This window comes from Poecilia reticulata, chromosome 4 (genome assembly GCF_904066995.2).
Source record: "Poecilia reticulata chromosome 4, P_reticulata-male-v2, whole genome shotgun sequence".
NCBI lineage: Eukaryota > Metazoa > Chordata > Actinopteri > Cyprinodontiformes > Poeciliidae > Poecilia > Poecilia reticulata.
Genome location: NC_088833.1, coordinates 8,880,991 through 8,897,363, shown reverse-complemented (window position 1 = coordinate 8,897,363; position 16,373 = coordinate 8,880,991). Strand labels below are relative to the sequence as shown.

The following is a 16,373-nucleotide window of genomic DNA, read 5'->3' as shown; positions in this document are numbered from 1 at the left end:
CTCCATATCTGAGAGAAAACAGTTTTGTATATTAGCAGTGACCATTTTTTTTATATGTGGTTCCTGCTGTTAAAAAGTGAAACTGAGAAGTAAGTTTGAATATTTTCTATTTTAACAATAATACTTATTTTATTTCTATAAACAGTTTTTGTGACTATACTTTTTTTTCTGCAACTTGTTAATGAACATAGTTGTTTTATAAGTGCTGCTTCTTAATTCAAATACAGTTAAACAGGTAGACAGTTTGTTTGAAGTGATTTGTCGTACTGAATGTGCTTTATTTTATTTACTAAAGATATTCTTCTTGATCTTAATAAATGAATAACATAAACTGTGTTTTACTTAATTATGGCCAAACGCCTTTTTATTTTGTACATTTCCGAGTATGTTCCACACACAACAGCTCTTTCTTTTAAACCAGATCAAAAAATACTTTGATCTGTAAGCGTTAAAATATTTGTTACTGTTGGAACTCTAGAATTTTTTTTTTTTTTCATTTAAATAAAAAAAAATCTTGGACACGACGCCCTGAGGAACACCAAATAAACTTTAAACTTTGGGTCTCTTTAATAGGATTTGGTGTCAAATGAATCAAAGATTCTGCATTTTACTGTTTTTGCGCTATAGTTATTTAACATATAACGCCAGGCTTTGAGTTAAAAAGTAAAATAACAATGTGCATATCTGATAACAGTTAAAGGTCAGCCATGCAGATTCTCTAATGTTCCTCTTTATCATATGAGCAGCAGTGTAGAGCTAGGGTAGTCTTTGTTCTCTTGTTTGAATCGCTGTTTTTTTCTTTTTTTTTTTTCACAACTATTTAAATAAATTGTTGGGAGAAAATAGAGCATTCTTTAAATTTTGCATAATGTGTTTTAGCAGTCCTTTGCATTCCTGAAAACTCGTAAAGTTCAACCAAAAGTTGCAATAGTTTGCTACTTTTTTTAATCTTTGTGACACCATGCTTTGTCAGTAAAATCAGTGTGTTGACAAGCACGCTGAGAAGAAATGCTCAATAAAACAAAAAAGATCAAGGTATTTTTGTTGCTTTTTGTAAGATCCACATCTCCTCTCCCAACTGGAGACTGATAAAGTTATAATTGACTTTTGGTTGGTGAAGTTGTTTACCTCGCTAGTCATTAAAACTATCCAAGAATAGCAAATTAGGAGTCGGTTAATTCAGAAAACAAACAGCGTGTGACTGAATAAGGTTTTTATTTGATTCTGGCAATTGATCTCAAACCAATGACAGATTTTTTTCATGTATTATTCTTTCTGTGCCACACATTCAAGTTGAGGAGCTACAATGCAGCTTATATCTTTATTTTCAGATGCTCCCTCTCTCTCCCTCTTTCTCACACATCACAAACCTAATTCCTTCTATTCTCCTCCTCTCTGCTGCTCGCTGCTTTGCTGACACCGTGTACCCATACAATCCTAGCCCTCGTACATTTGATCATTTGTATTCCCAATCAAGGGAGGTGGGGAGGGGGGGGGGGGGGGGATTTACAGCACACACTCCTACTTCCTGTATTTCAAGCCCGCATTTGGAGGTTTACAAATGAGTGAGGGGGTTGAGGCTGTGTCTGCCGCGCCTCTCCTGAGATCACCTGGCACACTTAATCAAACATCGCGGCTTTAATTTGGGCGCTCACTTTCTGGGGAGCAACATCTACATCATCAGCCACTACAGAGCGCTGCAGACGGCAGGCAGCGCTCGCGTGTAGGTGCACAGATGCACTCAGGCACTCCTACACGCTGTCAACCGGGAACGTTCATCAGCGACTCTCGGGTGTCGCTCAGGAGGAAACTTTTGCCACTATTTGTTTGTCCATCTGATCTTCTCTGCACTTCTTTCTGTTTAAAACAAACCGAGTGCGTCTGATCCATTTAAAGCAAAGTTTCTCATGCGATTCGTTGTGGGAAAATGTGGCCGCCCAGCTCACATACATGTCGTACTTTACCAGGAACAGTCCACAGTGTATAATAACAAGCTCCAAACAAAGACTCGGATGTCGTTTTTGTTGGTGAGCCAGTATTTTACCAGCTGCAAATGTCAGAGTCTGCTCATTTGACAATTACTTTCCGGGTTGTGATTGTTTTAAACGTCGGCGAACTCGTTCATTTCCCTTCGCTGCGGCTCCTCGGTTTACTCGTGTGGATTTTAAAAGCTGCACTTCATTTCCACATATAGCTGCTCTGCCGATGGTTCACTCCGGATTAGAAGTCAAAAAAAATAAAAAATGGGGAGAGAAGCAACACCCACTGCGATGGTTATTGAAGCGAGAGATGACATTTAGCTATAGTTAATTATGTATGCAAAACTCTGCCGCTCAGCTGCTATAAGAGGTCAGCTTGACAAAGTAACCCCACACCGGGGAGAAACTCATAGCCCTATTAAAACACACACACACACACGCACGCATACAGCTTTTCCTCTTTTCTGCTTTCCCACTCTTCATTTTTTCCTAACAATTACCTGCTTTGCATTAACTCCACAATAGATCAACAATTTCTGTACTTTGTAATTGATCTCATCTTGTTTTTCTTTTTTTTTTCATTCATGCACATTATTTCCAGTAAAATTATGTTTTAAACGCTTATGCTTAAAACTAAAAATAGGTATACTCCATCCCATTATTTTATCTAATAATCCCTTCTACTGTGCAGCTTAATGAATAGGGAAAAAGGTTAATTGGGAGATAAAATTATGAAATCTAATATTAATCTTTAGTTTAATGAATGAATCTGTTTCATAGACTTCCGAGTCCCATGCTCTTTGTGTGCATGTACGCATCTGCAGTTGTTAGGCTGTGCTGTATGTCTGTTCTCTGTGTCTTTGTTCGGATTTGTGTCTGTGTGTTTTGTGCGTGCGCCGTGTGTGTGTGTACACTTCAGACTGCAGCACATCAAAAGAAAGTGGGAGATTTTCATAACTATTTTTTTCTTTGTAGTTCTTTAATTGCGTCCCCATGGCTTTCTTTCCCTGGACAGAAGCTTAAACAAAACACTCTTTTTGCGAAGAGAAAACTCAACTTTTTATTCCCTTTTTTTTCCCCCTCCAACAACAGACAAATGTCGGGGTCATTATTTGGGGGAGAGGCTTGCAATGTTGTATTATAATTTTTGATTATAATTCTAAATATATATTCAGGGCCTAGTGTGTCTTTTGTTTCTTTGATTTACTCTTTTTATATGTATATTGTATGCAATATTGTCAGTCAGGCTCTTATTTTTTATCCTTTTCTCTGGTTGAAGTTCATGGTTTATGCAAAAATCTCCATATGTTTCATATTTTTCCTTTTTTTAAGCTTTATCAATGCTCTGATTCTGATTTTCTATTTTGCTTTCAACAATTATTGACTGCATTTAAAAAAAATTAAAATCATAAAACTTTGAATAATAATAGGTTTCAAGGCCTTTAGTTTACAGGACAACTGTGGTTTGTATAAATAAAGTATGTAATAAAAAAGCTTTATATCAAACCAGACTGAGATGTGATGCCAATACAATCACTTACGGATTTTAATGGACCACCAGAGAAATTGTGAATGTGTTGCAGTCGAAGGTTTTCTGAAGCTTTTGCCACTTCTTTTTGCATCTTCAAACTTGAAGCACTCAAAATTTATCGTTTTTTTAAGCTTCTGTCAATTTATTTCAGATGATTTGTGTTTTTTTTCTTTCATGTCTTTATCTGTGAACTCTGTCCTGATATGTAGCAAATGGTAAAAAGTGCTACATCTTTAATCTTGGACAGGCAGAATCAACTTAAAACTACTGTTTTTTTTTATTAATAAAGGAACACTTGAAGGATATTTTTTCTGAATCCAAAAACTGAAACATGACTCTCTTTTCTCCTTCACTCACATCCTTTTTTGCATACAAAATCTCTGTTTTTAAATAGCGATTTAAAAACAGAATCTCTAGAATTTAAAAATAATATTTTTACAAATATAACTGAAGTAAGTTATATGAATCTATAATCATTTTCTACACCAAGAAACAATAAATGAGGCTTCAATTGTCTGGAAGCATTTTTGCATCATAAAAATGGTTATGCTGCAGATTTTTATATACCTTGCAGTAACACTGCTTTATTTATTTATTCAAGAAATCTGCATATAAAGTTGCTAAAATGCAAAACATGCACAGAAAGATGAAACCAATATTTATAAAATCAGCCTATCACATTTTTGCTTGCGTATCTACCGCTATAGGGGAGTAAACATTGGCGGTAAACTCCTTATGTTCAAATCCATTGTAAATATCAAATTTACAATGGATACAATTGATATTTACTATGTCCATTGTAAATTTCAAATTTACAATGGATTTGTGCTAGACTGAATATAAACTTAAGTAAGATGAACTCTGAATAGTTGACGTTGGGTATAGAATAAATTTAGCATAAACCTTTAGAGAAACCAATCCTGCTTGAAAAGGACTTAAACTTTTCTAAGAGTTAAAATGACACTAAGTTTCAATTTCAATGACAAGGATGGGAGCACATTTATCTGCTTGTTTATTTTAGCAACTGAACTGATATAAAGTCTTCTTATTGTTGCAACTCGGACTTCTTCTTGAGTTGCACAATCCACAATCCAGGCTTTGCAAGGCAAGGGGAGTCCATCCAGCTCACTCTTTATGGTCCACAAAACCTTACAATAAACATCTGAAGGAACGGTTTGTTCACTCAATCGTGTCGGAGCTAAAGCTTTTTATTAACTGGAGAAGAAGTCGCCTTGAATAAGATGCAGGACACAGATGAATGAGAGAACTTTTGAATAGTCGCTACACCTCTATGATGGATGTTGCATGAATGTAAACCCATTTATAGAAGAAGTAAGAGATAGAAGTATAGTTGTAATTATTATAGAAATTAGTTTTTAGAATGTAATGCAGCATGTCTTATACAGACACACACGTGATAAGCGGTGACGCTTGATGAATGGCGGTGTGTATGCGAGTGCAGCGAGGCCCTCCATGCGCGCCGACATTCTCGGCCCTCCGCTCTCTGCTGTCACCTATGGAGGTATCATCCCTTACAGTCAGACAGGGATCATGATTGCACCTGCTAATTATCATCTCCAGCTGGAGAGTTAAATGGAGATCTGTTCTATGTCTGACCTTTGACCCCGTGCTCTTTATATGACGTACTTCAAACCCTGTTTGGGGCTGTCTGGGCCGGGCCTTAATGAGGCCCCATGTCTGCCCTCTGTGGGCTGCGCGCCTCGGATGCCCCGCTTTCATCCCCGACTATCTTCCCTTGATGTAAATTGAAAAGATCACAGCTATGGGGAGAAGACCTGTACTGGAAAGGCCTCTCTGCATAGATTATGAATATCATAACTCAACAGTTTTTTTCTTTTTTTTCTTTCCCTCAGCCACCCACTCCCCTCTCTTCGGCTGCCACCCCTTCCCTGTACAATGCTATAGTTCTAATTGGACCCAATGGGGGAGTCTCTGCCTTTGATCTCATCACCGCCACTGTGACTTTACACTAAAAAATGTCACTGCCAAATAGGGTTATCACCTGTAGAGCCTGGCCTTCCTCTGATGCCTGTACGCGTCTCGTTAGCTTCACTCAAACTGTAGAAGTTAATTAGTTTGACAGAGCCATTACCGCGGAGGCAAACCTGATGATTGTGGCGTAGGAACCACATTCAAGATCCAATTACTAAATACACGTTTATTTCATTTCATTTTATTTTTTTGTCGGGAACGTGAGCGAGGACGGGTCGCGAGGTTTGATTTCTATTAGTAAAAACGAGGTTCGCACTCGCGCGGCGCAACTAAAGGCTTTTGATTTGAGAGATGTAGCAGTTTATCTGAACATTAGGAATATGTTTTGCCCCACTCTTTTATTCTTCTTAATTTTAAACTCGCTGCTCTTTTGCGCCTTTTTTGTGTTATTGGGAAGTAAAACTCAGATTGTGCCCCAACCTCATTAAAAAGTGTTTGCTCACCCTTTCAGAGCCGCAGTGCAGGACTCTGCAGGGTAAACTCGGCTATCCCGTCTGCTCTGACAGTCTTCTGGGTACGCCTCCCCCTCATAGACTGACGACGTGTTCGCTTTGATTCCTCCCCACACAAAAAAGAGACAGTTTAATGATTTGCAGAAATAAAAAAATAAATAAAAATGTGTGATAAGCACATAAACATGAAATATTAATCCCACAAAGGGCTTTACATAAACATAAAAGCATTTAGTAGAATGAGTGAATATGGAGATGACACTTGTTAATTTAACCATGGTAAACTTTCTGTTTGATGCCTGGAAGCATTTTGCGACGGCAGCGTGGGGACGCTGTGGAGAGTGGGGAAAGCCCAGGGGAGTGGAATCAACACTGTTCGTTTTGTCTTTGTCCCAGTTTAAGATCGACATCTTGCTTTCTTCCCTTCTTTCTTTTGTCTCTTAGCATCTCAGTTCTTTCCTCCATGTGTGATCCGCTCAGACTTCCAGAGATATTGATCTCACCTGTGATTGAAATTAGACGGGGGGCCAGGATGAAATTGTCACTGTATTATATCCTTTAGTAAAAATGCTACATTTTTACAGTAATAAAAGATTTATGCCATGATTCATGGTTAACCAGAAAAGCAACAATTAATAGAAGTGCTACTAAAAATAATACAAAATATTGATAATTATGGGGTTGGTAGCACTGTTGCCTTCCAGAAAAATGGTTCTGGTGTCTAATGGGGTCTTTCAGCGTGGAGCTTGCATGTTCTCCCTGTGCATGTGTGGGTTCACTCCAGGTACTTCAGCTTCCTCCCACAGTCCAAAAACATGACATTGCCCTTAAAGCTGGGTAATGTACGTTTTATAAAAAATTTTTTTTGCACATTTGTTAAAACTATTACAATGTTGTGACACTAAAATATGAAACAGATCTGTGAAAAAAAAATTGCTGGTGTACAGACAATGCAACCGAGCAATAAAATATAAGCCATCACACTTAGAATTTAATTTTAATATTTACCTAACAAAAATATGTCTTATAAAAATAATAGACAACCCTATTTAAAAAAAACTCCCAAGTTTGAGTTTTTTTAAGTAGAGATAATACATGAGAGTTCTGTTATTTGACTAAAGCAGTAGATGTCATTTGTCCCTCAGCCTTATCTGATTTTATTATACATGTGCTGTTTGTTGATGGAACAGAATACATAAAAGAATACAAATAAAACTTATGTTTCTGTATTTTACCAGCTGATCACAAATCGGAATCAGTTGAGAGAAAATTGATTGATTCTGATTCCAGATTTATGTTCGTAACTTTACCCATAACTTTTTAAAACCTTGACATACATGCCTGATTTAAAAAGACACAATAAAAATGTTTGTTTAATGCATTTTTTCTCATTAGAACTACAAAATAAAAAGTCTGTCAGCAATAATACACTCACAGCAGCGACACACCAGAACACGCACGCACACATGCACACACACACGTCACAACCTGGTGTTGCATTGTTTTAAACAGTGACTGGGTTGGACTGCTGAAATTTACAATGCAGTGTAAAATGGAGGAACCAGACTGCTAACTCTAAATGTTAATTTACTCTTTTTCTGGTTTCACACAGCAGCTCTACATGCGCTGTCAACTTTTCAGTTTTAAAACGCAGAAATGTGAATCAAAAGAGTTTCGTCTTGTTACCTTAGACATTGTTTACTTGCATATAAAAATCATTAGTTATTTTTACACTATTACATATTGCAGAAGTGGAATTGAAGCTTCAACCCTTCATTTCCTTCTTTGCGTCGGCTTACAATTGATTTTTTTTTTTCCGAGTAATGTAGACGAGAAACACGCTTTAGTGTGAAGCTGGTGCAGCCCACACAGAGACAGCGACAGTCCCTCGCTACATGACATCACTACTGTATCTCTGCCTCCTCCTCGCGCTTCCACAACACAGTCAGACCACTGCTGAGCAGGTGAGGAGAGCCTCTTGACAACTTCCTTCCCAGACTCCCCAGGGCCCGGTGGCCAGGGTGAATCTTTTGTCATCCTGAAACAAGCTCAGGCCTGCTGCTCCTCCACTCTCGCCTGGAGTCCTGGAGACAGAGCCAGGAGAGGGGGGAAATAATTAAAGACGTTTTATGTCAAGAATCCCTTTCTAGAGGGAGTCTGGGAGAGCCAAGAGGGGAGGGGAGAACAGCAGGTCTGGGTGGAAGGACCAGGAGACTTGAGACATGGAGGCAGAAATGAAAGGAGGGAAGGTGATGGCGGGGGAAGAAGGAGGGCTGAAGGAGGAAGAGCAAGGATGCAACTTTCTATTTCCTCTCTTCTTTACCCTCTCTTCCAACTCCCCCTCCCTCCTGCCCCAATGCACTGCTCAATTAGCAAAGCAGCAGGTGCTCCCAGCAGCACAACAGATAAGCTTGAAGGAAAGGCTTTCATTCTTTCCTATCCCTTTTTTTGAGATGACCTGCAAATGTGATACTTCACACCCAGAATAGGCTAGCTGTTTCTTCCACCAATTTCAGAGGTGATAATTTAACTTTTACCCTTCCATGTCTCCCTCCCCTCTCTCCCTGATCCCTGTCTTTATCATCTCCAACTCTTTCCCATCCTCGATGTTTTCCACCAGGTGTCCGCTCTGAAGGGCAAGCTGAAGAAGCAGTCCACGGCAACAGGAAGTGGCGTGGCCAGGGCCTTCCTGAGAGCGCAGGCCGCTCTGTTTGGATCGTACAGAGATGCGCTCAGATATAAACCTGTAAGCTTCTTTGTCATTTTTTACTAACAGTTATTGAAGAGTTTTTCCCCTCAGCTTTATTTTTTAATTCAGTGTATTTTTCCAACATGAAACGCTGTAAATATTATTTATTGGAACCTCTGTAAGAAGTCTGTGTTTTTTGAAAAATCAACAGCACTAATCAATAATTATTGATGTCGACTGATATGAAACACATTTTCAGTCATATCGTCCAGCCCTAATCTCACGTATTTGCAGATTTTAGCTGTTTGCAAGCAGCTGTGTCCATAACCCCTATGAATACCAGGGATCCACTCGATTCCTGATTTTTCTGACATACAAATGGCCTCAAACTAATGGAAACATCAGCATAGTTTTGACTCACCTTTAAGAACTGTTACACTTTTAAGACTGTCTGAAAAAAATAAAGCATCAAGCACATAATATGGATTCATATTCACAAGCTGAAGCATTTTGTGAATAGAACAGATTTTCTCTTGGTGATGTGCAGGACATGGTAGCAGTCTTATCTGAAGTGAAGTGAGTCGAACTTCACTTGCGTCTGTTAAGGCTGTGGCAGTTTTGACTGAGGGTAAGAGGTGTGTTTTCAGACGGAGAGCAGAGCTAAGGTGGGCTTGTCTGAAGCAGTGAAATGTCAGAGGAGCTGGAAGGAGTCAGGACGTTCCCTTTGAAGATCCCTTTTAGCCACCTTTGGTGTTTAACTCTCCTTTACTAAGCCCCCCTAACATTTCTTTTCTAGATCTTCTCTGCTTATCAAGTCTGAGTCAGAGCAGAGCAAACTACACCATGTCCTGTTTGTCAAATAGCGAAGCCTTTGTTCCTTAGTCTTTGAGATTAATTGGACTTTGTGGACTCCCGGAGTCAAGATGCTACATTATTGATGCTGTCTCTCTTTTTCTCTGTATACCGACAGTACACGAACAAACTGCCTCCCCTCTGACACCAGCACAGAGATGCAGCGTGTTTGTGTGTGTGAGCGGCAATTTCTCAGTTCACTCACGCTCAGTGTTTGCTTGTAGACAAGGTCTGCATAAAAGCCTCCGATTTAACATACATGTTAAAACCTAAACAGAGCATCCAGTTTAATGAAGTTGCTCATAATTTCCCGCAGTATTTGTTGAGTATCATGGCGCTGCTCATTGTTCTGAGCTGAAGAAAAGATCCTCCTGGAAAGAGCTGAGTTGTGCTGAGCGGTTCACAGACCCATATGCCTCAACAGAAGGAGGGGTGTGGATGCTTAGTGGGAGTCTTGCTGAGCTGCAAATGAAACAAAACTGGAGCCTGATAATGAGCTGAAAGGCAATCAGCTGATTATACGGGGTTTTCTTACGCCATCAGTTTGAGCTCGACGTTCTTCTGCCAGGTGTTTCTCGCCATCTTCCGTTAAAAAAACTTGCAAAATTAGTTTTAGCCAGCAGGACTATTAAGACTCAGCCTCAGTTAAAGTTTGAACAAGCTATTCGCTAATCAGTTCTGAGAGTAAATGGCTAGGGTGTCATCACGTTCAACACCCTCTCTCTTGGCACCCTTGCTTAAGATGTGTTAAAAATCTTTTAAAAATGTCGGTTTTTACCACAGGAACAGATTTACACTCAAACAAGTGAGCTTTAAAATCCTTCTCTGTGTCTTTTCTATGCTGCAAAGTTAAATTCAGTTTACTTATCTAACACTAATTCACAACAAATGTCTTCATGAGGCACTTTTCAAAAAAGTAATTTCAATTCAATCCGACATACATTCCAGTTAATTCTACTTATCAAATGGTGCCTAAAGCTCAGTTTATTAGTCATTTCCTCCTCCTGGACAAACATGTAGCGACAGCAGGCAATCGCTTGTGTTGTGTTGTGTCGTTGACTTTACAGGAATCCCTCATGCCGAGCATCATGCATTTAGTGATAGTGGAGAGGAAAAACTCCCCTTTAACAGGAAGAAACCTCCAGCAGAACCAGAGCCTGGCTCTGTATGAGCGGCCATCTGCCACAGACATTTCTAAATGAAACGTAAAAAATTAAATGTTAGGGAGAAAGTAAATGCTCATTTGGCCTTGCTTGTCATAAAAGATTTGAATAATTGCTTCCCCTGTCTTTGAAAAATAACTGGCACATTAAGGAAAGGAGATATTTTATTAGTGGCTGATCTGTAACTTATAAAAGAGCAACACACATTTGCTTAGCTTGATGACATGGTTTCTTTACCATTTTCAAAAAGGGAAATTATGTCAAAAAATATTTTTTTCCTTCTCAATTTGCCAGTGTGATCTCATCAGGAAGAATATTGTAAAGAATCAGTGGTCCAGCATAAAAAGTTTTCTCCAGTTTTCAGTCTTTTACTGTGTTGTGACCAGAAAAGCTCTGACTGAGCTATCAGACAGAGGCAAAAAGTGTCTATGTGAAAAAAGAATTAGGACACGTCATTACACATCCACTTCTTTTTTAAAATGTTCAAGTATGGATTTCTAACACAGATATATATGTTATGTTTCAGCAGAAGAGTGACTTAATTGCATTTAAACAACAAAATTGAGCCTTTTCATTCGTTAAATAAAATGTATCAATAAAACTGGTAGTTTGGGGGAAAAGTTAGGACACCCTACTCACTCTTTTAGTTGAAAAATCTTTTTGCTTTTAAAACTTTTCACGATTTAACTGGAGCTGCGTTCTTGTGAAGTAATTTGGGCCACTGGTATCATTTTCCCATCCTTGAAAATGAGGTTACTCTCCGCTGTTGTTCAGTTGTTTGTATGAGCCACGTTGCGCTCGTAGCCTTGAACAGACAAAGCTCATTGTTTTCACTGCACAGGAATTTAGAGCATCGTTGAAATGTGTGAGAGTTATGCTAATTATAAGATAACATGAATTAGAATTGACTGGAGGGCAGCGTGTGATTGGCCCGCAGTGGTTCTGTTGTCATCCTCTGTGTCTATAGCTCACAGGCCAACAGACATGATGTAAGAAATGGTAATAATGTGATAATGTGTTTATACGGAGGGCTGGGAAGTTTAGTGGGACACCGTCATCTGGTCCAGCGCAGCTCATATGAGCGCAGCCAGGGGAAATGGTTGAAAGAGGACTGTTTCCAATTTCTTTTAAAAACTTAAACTTCTTGTTTCCTTTCTGTTTCAGTATTACTTGGATTTTCTACTTGTTTCTCACTAATGAAGAAATCAGCTGAAATACTCCCAAAGCAAAGCGGATATCCAGTTCCTTGCACACTGTCGTGTTGTAACCACAAACTTTCATTAATTTTATTTGTATTGAGGCCAGGGTTCAGCAACCTTTGCAACTCAAGCAGCCAATTTTTCCTCTGTAGCTACAAAATAAAATGTGTATTTAGTCAAATGAAACGTTTCTTTCTGCAGGGAGAACCAATCACCTTCTGCGAGGAGAGTTTTGCCAACCATCGCTCGAGTACGATGAAGAACTTCCTGTCCATGGCTGTCAACCTGCAGCTCTTTAAACAGGTACAGACAGCTGTGTATGTTTGTCTCTGCTCAACTGGCACTCTTTTCTGCATGTTGGAGATAACAAAATGTAAAAATAACAACAAAAAAATGTGGGAGTTAAGTTTGTTTTCTGTTCTACAATTTAATCTGTGTGAAAAGGGGCAGATTTCTCATCATTCTTGCTTATCATTTTCTTCTGTCACAGTTACTTATACAGTGTATCTTGTTGGTGTAGTGTATATAAAGAACACACAAGTAAAAAAAAAACCAGGACATATTTAGTCGCCATCTAGGAACTGCACTTTTGTTAGGAAGCCCAACAAAAAACCTTAAGCGGGTTTTTTGTTGGGAAGTGATTGTTACAGATGGACGCCGTCTCTCAGCAAACTGTCAGCTGCTCAGGGTTTGCGGTTAGTATCTTGACAGTTCAGTTGTTCAGAATGAGGAGGAATTTAGAAGAGCAAAGCCCGGATTATGGACGGTTACTGACCCTTTCAAACTGTTTACGGTCATTATCGCCGTGCTCAGATTTGAATGTTTCTCTGTTTATTCAGTTTTTATCTTCAGTACAAACAAAAGTGATAAATTAGGGCTGCAGAGTCCACTGACTGTATAAAACCATAACAAGTTTGCATTCTGTCCTCAACATGTTTGTGCCAGTCTGTGAAAGCACAAAAAGCTCCTGCCAGACTGTAATGAAAGTCGTTTCTCCTCTGTGGTGCTCAGTGTCTTGTCTGTTTAAGGAGGTGTTCTCTATTCATGTGTGGTGTGTTTAAAAAACAAATCACTCATGTATACTTAATGTTTTCCCTCCAAGTCCCTTCAGTAATGCTAAACTTAGCGAAACCAATACAAGAGGAAAGGCACCTCTGGCTTTCCTCTCGCTCTTTTTCCCTCACCTCTTTGTGCTCTCTGACCCATGATAGTTGTGTGATTTCCCCTCGAGAGTACAGAACAGCGGCCCTCAATCAGCCTTTTGTTTCTCTGGACACCCTGTTCATAATTTTCCCAGGCAGAGGAGATAGTGAGCATCAGTTCAAAGCCTCCTCCAGGCCGGCTGCCTCCTCAAGCGGTAGCATTGGGAAACAGGTCCTTATCTCCTCCTCCTCCCCCTCTCGAGAGCAGGGGATGGGGTGAGCTTATCTACTTCACTCCTCTTTCTGCTAAAGTGAGCGGGGCCAGTGGTTTTGCCCGAGCGATGCTCTGACCATGACCCACATCCGCTCAGAAACACACATGCAGTGCTTCTCTAGCATGGCCACACACATGCACGCATAAATTTTTATATTGATAGGTACATGCTGTGGGAATGAAGATGTGCTCTTGGTCAGTAGTTTCTTATTCAATAGTTTTATCTCAGCTACTTTTGTGTCTTGGCCAATATTTCTCCTTATCCTGTTTCCAGATGCATGGTCTACATACTGACAAACACACAGGTAATGGAAACAAAAACCAAGACAGAAGAAAATTGGTCTTCTATTTGAAATGCCAAACTTGACTATTCGTGCAGAGCAAAATTACCATTCAAGATAAAAGTAGTGATTGCAGCTTTTGCAGCTTGAGTTTGAGTTCATAATGCAAAGATTTGTCTGGTGATTCATACAGTGAGAAATAGGAAATCAGTTCCCTTGTTGTCCGAGTTGCAGTACATTGGAGACCCATTAAGCTGGCGTTCTGCTGGGACTTGAGTGTCTTTAGTCGAGTCCATCCTACCGTTTTTCAAATGACCACTCTTCTGTTTAATACACTAAAATTATGTCAACATTCATATAGATATTGTAATTTGTGCTTCTGACCTGCATTGGTAAACAGGACATATTATGCAAAATTCTCATTTTGCATGTTTTTGTATTTCCATTTGGGTTTCTACTGCTTATAATAACAGGCCAAGTGCTTAGAAAACCCTGAATACAAGTCAGTTCTTTGGTGTCTGGAAAATGAGCCACTTCAAAAACTGCCCGATTGTTAAGTCACATTTGAAAGGCACTGCCCTGTTACCTAGCAACCCCAGCCAAGCCAAGCCCTGTTACCTAGCAACCCAAGCAGAGGTCCCACATGTTTGGTCGGCTGGTTTTGCTGGTGTGTGTGCTATACAATGGCTGCTGGAGAAGACAAGTGTTTTGCTGTTGACTTACCTTCCAAAAACCACTTGCTGCATTGTAGTTAGTTGTGCAGGAGGCTCTATTTCTGCTTTTCAAAGATGTAAGGTTGTATACTTGTGCACCTGTTGGCAGAGAGTGTAAATGTTCAGCTGGGAGGGCGTGGCCAACAGCAGCTTATTTAAAGCGACAAGATGCCCTAAAACATTCTGGAAGGAGCTCGAAATAGTCTGAACTGAGCAAACTAAAATCTCATCGTCTATGAATGTTTTTGTGCAAAAAATGTTTCAAACATTTGATCCAAGTCATACAATTAAGACGGTGAACATGAACTTTTGATTTTGAAGAAATTAATAGTTAAATCTCTGACATGTTATTTCTCCATCTATTGTGGCATTTAGCGAATAGAAATAATTTGATCACACTAGCTGATCTAAAGCAAGAGAAGCTTGCTCTGATTTAACTTCAGAGAGTGAAAAAGCTGTCTGTTGGTGTATGCAAACTTCTGGTTTTAACTGTTTTTTTTATTTTGAAAGTCTGAGGGTTGGTTGGGTTTTATGCCCTTTGAAAATAGAACAGTTTCCACAAAAGTTGCATTGCACAAAGCATTAGTAAATCTTGTTTCAGTCTCATATTTAATAGATATTATCTGTTTTCATTTCAATGAAACAGATCTCTAGTTTCATTGAAATTTACCCCGATCTCTAGTGGAAGTCCATACATCTTGAATAAAATCAAATTCACTTTAAATTATTCATTTATTTATTCTTAAAACAATACCCAAAGTCTGGGATTTTGTACTCTTGGCCTTACTGATTTTAAATCTTCAAAATTTAAACCATACTGTTGGACTCTGTTGACCTCAGTCCACATTAAACAGTCCAAACCACATGTGAATACCTCTGAAGTGTTACCTGAGGTGGAGGTGTTACCATATCTTAGCAGGAAATTGCTTTTCTACATGTACTTTTTTGATTGATTGCAAGTGTTTTTCACTCCCTTTAAATTACCCGTTTAAGTAACAGTCCCCTCATTTGAGCAGCACGGAGCTGTTAATCTAAATCTGCAGCACATTATGAATAATTGGAGAGTTAAATTGCTCATTTAACTGAAAGAGTTTGTCTTTTTACAAGACAAATTTTATTGACAATCTTACATTGCAGTACACCTGGTTATATTAATGTTAGAGAGGATATGGTTAAATTACCATTGTTCTAATGAGTTTATATGACCTATAAAGCGATAATAAAAAAGAGCATATTGGAGTGGTGTGCTGAAAGAAAACCAGAACGCAAACCATAAATAATTGTATCTTTTTCTGAGTAATAGTCTTTACACTAATCCTAAAATACACACTGAGGCCACATGCTTTTTAAAATGTCACATATTCACCTTCTTGCTCTTCAGGCTCTTTTTTTTTCTTCCTCCACTCGGTCAAGCAGTCCATCTTTGTTCAGAACAGAACAAGTGGGAGAAGTCTTCAGAAGGAATGCGGGGGAACATCTGTCAACATTAACCTGCTTCCTATCAACCGTCTCCAGCTCCTGCACTCACTCAGGCTCTCAAGCACACTTCGATTGTCATGTGGATATTATGCAAACAGAGATGGAGTAAATGAACCCTTTTCTTCTTGTTGCAAGAGCCTGAAGGGGCACTTGTACCCAGATGGTTTACTGCCTGTAGTCTTCTATATGTATATTTATTCAGTTTTGGTGTATATGAGCAGAATTGCCAAGGCAGTATTGGAAAGAGTCTCTGAAAATAGCAAAGCCAATTTTTACATAAATCTTGGATCTCTTAATGCATTTCCTCCATAAAGTACAGAGTTAACAAGCATGTGGCACCACTGAACAGATTTCAGTACTGTTGATTTCAAATGTTTCCATCCGCGCCTCGTGAGATTTTGAGGGTTTTTTTTCCTGTACGCTTGATTGACATCTCTCCCAACATATCTTGCAGTGTCAACAGCTGCCACTTTCTCCTTGGTCGTAGTCTTTACTCATGGGGACTCTTCAAATAAAGAAGTGTTTGGGCTCCTTTTATGCTCTACATTCATGTTGCTCTAAATGAACTTCTGTCGATTCTTAATTTCTGGCTATGCAAACTAGAGG

At 39.1% G+C, this 16,373-nt stretch overlaps 1 protein-coding gene across 3 annotated transcripts in view; it reads left to right on the top strand.

The window, feature by feature from the left end:
- dennd1b (DENN/MADD domain containing 1B) overlaps window positions 1-16,373 on the top strand; it is a 139,393-nt gene that overhangs the window by 90,824 nt on the left and 32,196 nt on the right. For all 3 annotated transcript variants that reach the window (XM_008406565.3, XM_081606163.1, XM_008406566.3), the window contains 2 exons: window positions 8,596-8,721; window positions 12,080-12,181. In XM_008406565.3, the coding sequence (XP_008404787.1) occupies window positions 8,596-8,721; window positions 12,080-12,181 (228 nt within the window). The remainder of the gene's footprint in view (window positions 1-8,595; window positions 8,722-12,079; window positions 12,182-16,373) is intronic.